The sequence below is a fragment of the Telmatherina bonti genome (genome assembly GCF_933228915.1).
Source record: "Telmatherina bonti genome assembly, chromosome: 19".
In the NCBI taxonomy this organism is placed as follows: Eukaryota; Metazoa; Chordata; class Actinopteri; order Atheriniformes; family Telmatherinidae; genus Telmatherina; species Telmatherina bonti.
In genome coordinates this window covers 7,943,746-7,951,109 of record NC_136617.1, presented here as the reverse complement: position 1 = coordinate 7,951,109, position 7,364 = coordinate 7,943,746, and the positions used below count along the sequence as shown (strand labels likewise).

Sequence of the window (7,364 nt, the reverse complement as noted above, 5' to 3'; positions counted from 1 at the left end):
ATCACATGATTTATGAATATGTGGGATATCATTGTAACCATCCATCTTGTTAGATAAGGTCATTTATTGTGAAGAATTAAAATTCCTCACATACGTTGCATACACAGTTCCCACAAAAATAAAATACTTCTAAAAACTACAACTAACTACTAAAAATAATACTTTTAACACATGAAACTTTGTGCAGGGTTCATGTTGAGTTGCTGTTGCAGTTCCACTCCTGACCGTCAGGGGGCGCCGCTCGCGTCTCTGTCGGATTTTAAATCCATTAAAACGGAACCTTTGTTTGTTCAGACTAAAAAAAAAAAAAAAAAAACAAACGACAAAAGAGCCGATTCGTGAAGGTAAATCCCTCTCACCACAAAATATTTCTCTCAGTCAAACAGCTGAAACTTTAGTGCTTTTTAGTACTAATATCAACAATAAACATTCATATTTTACTCCAACATATTAGTTTTAAACAGCAACGTGAAATCACGTGTAGCATTAGCATCGGTAGCTAGGAGCGTTAGCAAGGCGGTGCCGGGTGAGGAGAGGCCTTTTAAAAGTAATTTAATTTAATTCTGCTGTTTTAAATAAATAAACTTTACCTACAGACATTATAAATTACTTCGGTTTGAGTTGTTACTGTTTAATTCTACAGGTTTTTAAAATGGACTATAATTCCTGTCCTAATGGTCCATTTTATGTAACGCGTTATGGGTCATAAGTTTTTTAATTAGTCTCATTTGTTCTAATTAATGTAGACTAAAGATACCTTTAATGGTTATCTGTTGGCTTTGTTTAGACTGAACGTAACAAGAATATTGGATAATGTGATGAGTTCAGCCACTAATGTTTATTACGCTGTTAAACGCAGATTATTATTTCTTCAAGATTATTATCATTTTAATTTCCTAAAGTCCAATGTTTCAAGTCCACATTCAGTTTGCTCATTTTTAAGCCTGCTGTTTGGTTCTTTTTTTTTTTTTTTTTTTTTATTTTTTTTTTTTTTTTTTATTGTTATTGACCATACTGTTGTGTTTTCCAACAGCTTGATACTGACTTAGTTGTGCTCATATTTATTCATACCCTTGCATTAAAGAAGGGGGAAAAAACTGTGGAATAAACTCAGTAATGACGTAAGATATTGTAATTCTTTACTTCTTTTTTTTTTTTTTTTTAAATTTTTGAGAGATTTTCAACTTTATCAATGATTGTTCTTTATAAAAGTCACATTGTGTATGTAATGCATCTGCTTTATTTGTATAGTTTAAGGTAAATCTACTTGTGAGTATACATTATTAGGCATAGAAGCTTTGCTTCTGCCTATTTTGTGTTGGTTTTATTTGATTGTATTTTTTTGGAAATGGACAAACTGATTGTGACTGATACAAACAAAACAAAATAAACTAACATGTGAACTGCAAGTAGTTGCAGAACCGAACCATGATCATATAAGTTTCCTGCTGTAAATTTCAAACAAACAAAAATTTAACTAAACTAATTAGACCGTTTGGTAAGTTAACTGATTTAAATTAAAGTTTTTAGATAAAAAACACAAAGCTTTTGTTTTTTTCTTTACCCAAAGCCAAAAAAACCTGCAGCCCTTAAAAGCAACAGTCCTCAGGTTTAGTTGTTTCTCTGCTCTATAACTTCTTATTCAAATAAAATGGAAACATACAATGTCTTGTTAATTTCCAGAAACAGTGAAACATCTAAAAATTGCAGGACTGCTGCTTTTCAGGACTTGAGTTTCATACGTCTGAAGGATTTGCTGCTTTTTCCCATTTGTAAAACCCACTGTTTGATTTTAATAATTCAAATGCTTTGCTCAGATTTGAAAAAAACAACAAAACTGATTATTAAGTGAGTCACAAAATGCTGCTAAATGAACACGCTGTTGATCAAACCCACACTTCTGAAGCACTTTTAATATCCATTGTGGGAAATTTGCCTCCATTTAATGGTTGAAATACATAATCATGTTTATAGTTGGTAAATATTTATTTCAAGGAAGGATCTCATTGAACCAGCAAGTTCTCGTACACTTGTGTAGAAAGTGTCGTTAACTTGCCCGTTTGCTTGTTAGGTAAAGGATGGGAACTATTTAAACTATTGACATTTCAACCACAACAGATAAAGTTGGATGAGTTTAATTTAATCAGGAGGAAAAATGGCAGCAAAGGTCAACAGTTTGCATCTGATTCACCACAGATCTTGCTTCATGTGTTGGTTGTTGGTTCCTCCTGCAGGTGGAAGCTGAGGGCCATGGCTCGTGGGCAGCAGAAGATTCAGTCCCAGCAGAAAAACGCCAAGAAAGCAGCAGAGAAGAAGAAATCTCAGGGCGCTGACCAGAAGACCGCAGCCAAGGCCGCACTGGTCCACACCTGCCCCGTCTGCCGGGTCAGTACGAGCCACGATTTAATCCCAAATATGCCTCAATATCATCACTTTCCATAGAAGATCCTTCCTGGAGCGTCAGCGCAACCTGAAAAACTGTCAGGATCTTTATAAACAAGGAGGGTTTTTGGTTTATTCTGTTCACGGTGACATGAAATCACTGAGATGATGCAAACTTCTTCCTTTTATTATGGCAGGATTAACCGGTGATTTTGTGTGAATGTAAAATATAACATGCAAATTCCACAGAGGCATCTCTTAGCATTCCTTTCGACAGCTCTAGTTAAAACCTAAAGCTAGATTTTACAGATTTATAGTGTTGGGAAATTAATGCTAATTTATAGTGATTAGGTGGTAAAATTGGGATTATTTTCTTGGCAGTAAACATGTAATCATGACAACCGTAGTTTTAAACTAAGAGGTCTGGTTTTATTTACATTTATATAAAACAAAAATGCAGAAAAATGAACCAAAAGACTGAAATAAAAGAAACTACAGTCAAATATTCAATATATATTAATAAGAATAAAGTAGAAAAACATGCATGAATAATAAAAAAGCAAAGTGGTTTTTGTCACAGTAATTCAATTTCTCTTGTGATGTCCGTTTGCTCTCTTAAACACGATACGTTGATGTTTTCACACAACACAAATTCGCTCACTTTAACCATATCTTTATAACCATATCTGGATCCTGTTGTATGCTAACTAGCGACAGTTGTAGCTGTTGTTGTATGCTAACCAGCGACAGTCGTAGCTGATGTTGTAAGCTAACTAGTGACAGTTATAGCTGATGTTGTAAGCTAACTAGTGACAGTTATAGCTGATGTTGTAAGCTAACTAGTGACAGTTATAGCTGATGTTGTAAGCTAACTAGTGACAGTTGTAGCTGATATTGTAGGCTAACCAGCGACAGTCGTAGCTGATGTTGTAAGCTAACAAGCGGCAGCTTCATTAGCCTGCAGCAGCAGGTTGTAAAACAACGCTGTTCATCAATATCTTTACTGGAATTCAGTTTGTAAAATCTAAAGCAGTGATGGGTAACTGTGGCCCTCGAGGTCCTGGACGTTTTCCATGCGTCTTTGCTCCAACACACTTGATTAAAACTAAATGGATCAAACAGCCTTTACATTTCTGCATGATGAATCATTAATTTGAGGCAGTAGTGTTGGAGCAGGGACACCTAGAAAAGAGGACGAGGGCCTGAAAGCAACTCATCAGCAGCTACCTTCCATCTCTCCGAACTCCACACGCCGTAACTTTGTCGGATGCTCTTGGACTTCACCTCGCACTGGACGTGACTGATGAAGTTAAATTAGGCCCCGCCCCTTTCTGCATGCTGCATTCACATGCAGAGCAGATGCCTGACAGCAGAGTATCCTGCCTCTGGAGGCGGCAGTGCAGGCGAGTCGGTGTGGGAGAAACGCTGTCGTCTTCCCGGTGCTACGCGGTTTGGATCAGGTGCATTCTTGGCTGTTCTCAACATATTCTTGTGAATATTTCACCACCAACAAGTTGCTGCTGGTGAATTATTCTTTATTATATCATTTTATCCAGACAGAAACCTGCAAGTAAATCTGACTGTGGCGACGTCTCGGTTTAATGGAGGTTTGGGTCGTGACTGCTATCGTCTTGTTCCAGACGTTAGACTGAACCGGTTCTTTGTGCTGACTCTTCCAGACTCAGATGCCCGACCCCAAAACCTTCAAGCAGCACTTTGAGAGCAAACATCCCAAGTCCCCCATGCCCCCCGAGCTGGCGGACGTCCAGGCCTAAAGGAGCACCGACTCCACCTGAAGCTTGGTGAGAACCCGCTGATTTCCTCTTTGAGTTTTTGCTATGAAGCGGTTTCAGCACATCCACATCTGTTTTTATTTGCTTATGAATTTTTATTTTCTGACCTAACAAAGTATCGGATGTTTATGGAGCATAATGCAGGATGTTAACCTGGTAAATCCGCCCAGTTCTGGGACTCAGGACATCCACCAGAGATGATGCGTACTGCTCAGGGTGATGGTTTGTTCCAGCATGAGAAACATGGACATAAAATCCAGTCGGTTTTACTCTTTAACCATTGAAGATGCTTTATGTAACTTATTGACCTTAAAACTCCAAGTTCCAGACGTAATTCATGACGCATGGATGGCAGTGCAGTAGAGAGAATGGCGTGGCTTTATTTATTAAATAGAGAACGTCGTCGTATGGCATCTCAGCCCTGTGTCTGGGTTCACCAGATAGATAAAGGTGTTCTGAGTTCGGTGAGTTTCATCATTTACTCCAGAAGCTGCGTGCTGATCGCTCTGATTGGTTGATGTCAAGTGGCAAAAGTTTGGATTTTCCATCTCTGGTGTTTGCGGTGCGTAACGCCCGTCAACCTTATAATACTTTTTCAATTTTCACGATTGCAAATTCCTGCGATTGAGAAGTTAAAATCCAAAGTGAGGCGGCTCACATCTGCACATGCTTTCCCTGCAGAGGGCGGTTTCTTTTGCTAGTTTTTCATGGCAAGAATGAGGTGTGGTTGATCGTGAGTTTACGGCAGCTTTCCAGATTCATGTGGAAGGATCATAGACCGTATATGTTCATCCACTAGGGGCTGCAAAACAGAGCAAATCCCCATAGACTCCCATGTTAAAAAGACCAACTTCACAGTAGAAATAAACATGTTTACAGCCTGGTACAAGAATCCATTTTCAGTTTAACAGGTCAGGTTTACCTTCATGACAACTGTGGGGGGGAGTGAATTTTTTTCTAACTCGCCCATTTAAAAGTAATTTAATCTGGAAGTTCGGCATATTTCGGGGCGTGTCCTTTGATTGACAGGTACCCGATATCCGGCTTCAAGTAAGAAGAATGTAGAACAACCGCAGTTTTTAGCCGGTTAACGTGACTTAGCTTTAGCCCTCTTACCTACGTTAGCTGGTTAGCTCCTGTTATCCCTGGGTTAGCTCGGTTAGCTCTTAGCTACAGAAAGCTCGGCGTTCGCTCAATGTCAATCATCCACCATGACGCTCACAGCCCCCCTCTCAGCTCCACCTCTTTGCCCATATCTGTATTTTCCGGGCGAGACGACACACATGCCTCTGCCAAGATGGTGATGGTAGGAACCGCCCACCGAGCTTCAATTCAGCTCTTCAGAAACCTACGGGTGACGTCACAGAGGTTCCGCCCACCTTTTATATACAGTCTATGGGAAGGATGCAACATCGCTGCAAACGTTAACTTCAACTCCAGCAAAGTTGAGCCTGAACTCACCTCAGAGACTCTGATCCTGCTTCGTAGCAAAACCTCAACAGTGGAAATAATTCATCTTTAAAACTTTCTATATGTTTCTTATAGATACACAATGACCACGGATTAAATGCTGCGTCACGGCGCCTGAAGGACTTCGCCGATCACCGGGACCTGTCGGTATTCATGGAGAACGGGTTGGGAAGGCGGGCGGGGGTGGATGTGTGTATGTGCTGTGTCTGTATGTGTGTGTTTGTATAAGAGAAAACTGTAATGACGGGGCGGAAGAACACCAGCACCCCTTTTTTAAAAAAATATTTATTATGTCCCTTACTTTCCAAGAGTTTTTGAGGGGCGGGCGGGTTCCTAGAAAGCAAACCCAGCGAGGTTGTCGGCTTGAAAGAAGCGATGGGAAGAGATTGTGTTAAAAAAATCTAACAGGTTGTCTGGAGGAAAAGACGACACATTCACAACAGGTTTCCTCATTCATGCACACAGATGTGGCACAGCTGTCCAGATACGACCTTATAACGGATCCCACCCCCCTTCAACAGTCCACAGCTTTGCCTCCTCTGTGCTGCTGCTCCACAGGTGTCCACGCTCAGCTACACCTTTACAACCGTACCTCACCACACAGCAACTTTACCTTCTGTTCTTCCGGTTCTTCCACGCATTCATGTCCGTGTCGTCTGCAATAATCCCAGTCGACTTCAGATGAACCGGGACGACGGGTTTTTCTTTTCTTTGTCTTCATCAGTAATTCCATTTGTAGTTTGAAACAACATGAATAAGCCCAAGGACTGAAAGTTAAATCATTTAGTACTAACAAAATGATTGCTTCTGTATTAACTGGCAAGAAATTAACTAAATTTGCTTTCGCTGTCATTTTTTTTCTACCCTTTTTCAATAAATTGAACCATGTATTTAATGCGATGGCTCTTCTTGGCTGACTTTGTCCACCTCCGCAGACGTTTAACTTTGTTTTTGTCGTTCCAGAAAGCAGGTTCAGTTCAAAACTCGGGAGTAGCTGTACAAAAACCAGGGAGGGCTGAGTCTGACCTGGAACCCGTTACCATGGGAACCCGTCTCCTCCCACCGGAAGCAGCTGTCAGACATGGGTTGTCGTAGCGACCTCACTCCGTTGATGTATGATGGCACCGTTGTGCAGTTTTCTGTGGACGTGAGCCGACTTCAGTTTTGTGCTTTGCTACTTGGACTTTCTTCAGAACAGTTTGGAAAGATGGTGTGTTGAGTCGCATCCGACGTCCCGATACGAGTTAAGAGGATGTGTTCGTGCATGGGAAGGTCTGTTTGCATCTTTAGCATAGTCTTCCTCCTGTTCTCCTCTGGTTTGTTCCTTTCGCTGGCTGTTAGAGCCAAACGACTCAACGCCGCCTCGCTGTTTTCAGCATTGACTGGTCGTCAGAACCCTTTGTCATGTAGCATAAGTGTGCTTTTCATTCTGGATGTAGGAACAGCTACTGAAAATTTCCCTTGCATCCAGCACGATTACAAATAAACCTAATTAAATGCAAGTTTTATCCCATCCAGCTGGTTTAACCCCGATGCTGCAGTGTGAATAGTTTAGTGGATCGTTTTGACTTTATTTTTGGTTTCTTTCTGTTGCTCCAGTGGCGTGAAACAAGTCACACACTTAGTCACCAGTTGCCATGGTGAATCCAGGTGTTTCAGCTCAGACTGTTAATCTGGCTTTTTAGCTTGAACCTGCTCTCTGGAACTAATTCTCAGCTA

General features: G+C 40.7%; 1 protein-coding gene across 2 annotated transcripts; it reads left to right on the top strand.

Moving 5' to 3' along the window:
* The first annotated feature begins 298 nt into the window (after positions 1 to 298).
* Positions 299 to 6,514, top strand: LOC306769787 (zinc finger protein 706). 2 transcript variants are annotated; one of them, XR_013771712.1, is made up of 5 exons: positions 299 to 344; positions 2,235 to 2,385; positions 4,062 to 4,184; positions 5,721 to 5,788; positions 6,111 to 6,514. XR_013771712.1 is itself a non-coding variant. In XM_079258502.1 (4 exons), the coding sequence occupies exons 2-3, from the start codon at positions 2,251 to 2,253 to the stop codon at positions 4,155 to 4,157; spliced, it is 231 nt and encodes a 76-aa protein (XP_079114628.1). In that variant the 5' UTR covers positions 299 to 344; positions 2,235 to 2,250; the 3' UTR covers positions 4,158 to 4,184; positions 5,721 to 6,513. The 2 variants fall into 2 exon arrangements, 1 of the variants encoding a protein (XP_079114628.1); XM_079258502.1 differs by having other exon boundaries at positions 5,721 to 6,513.
* The last annotated feature ends 850 nt before the right edge of the window (positions 6,515 to 7,364 follow it).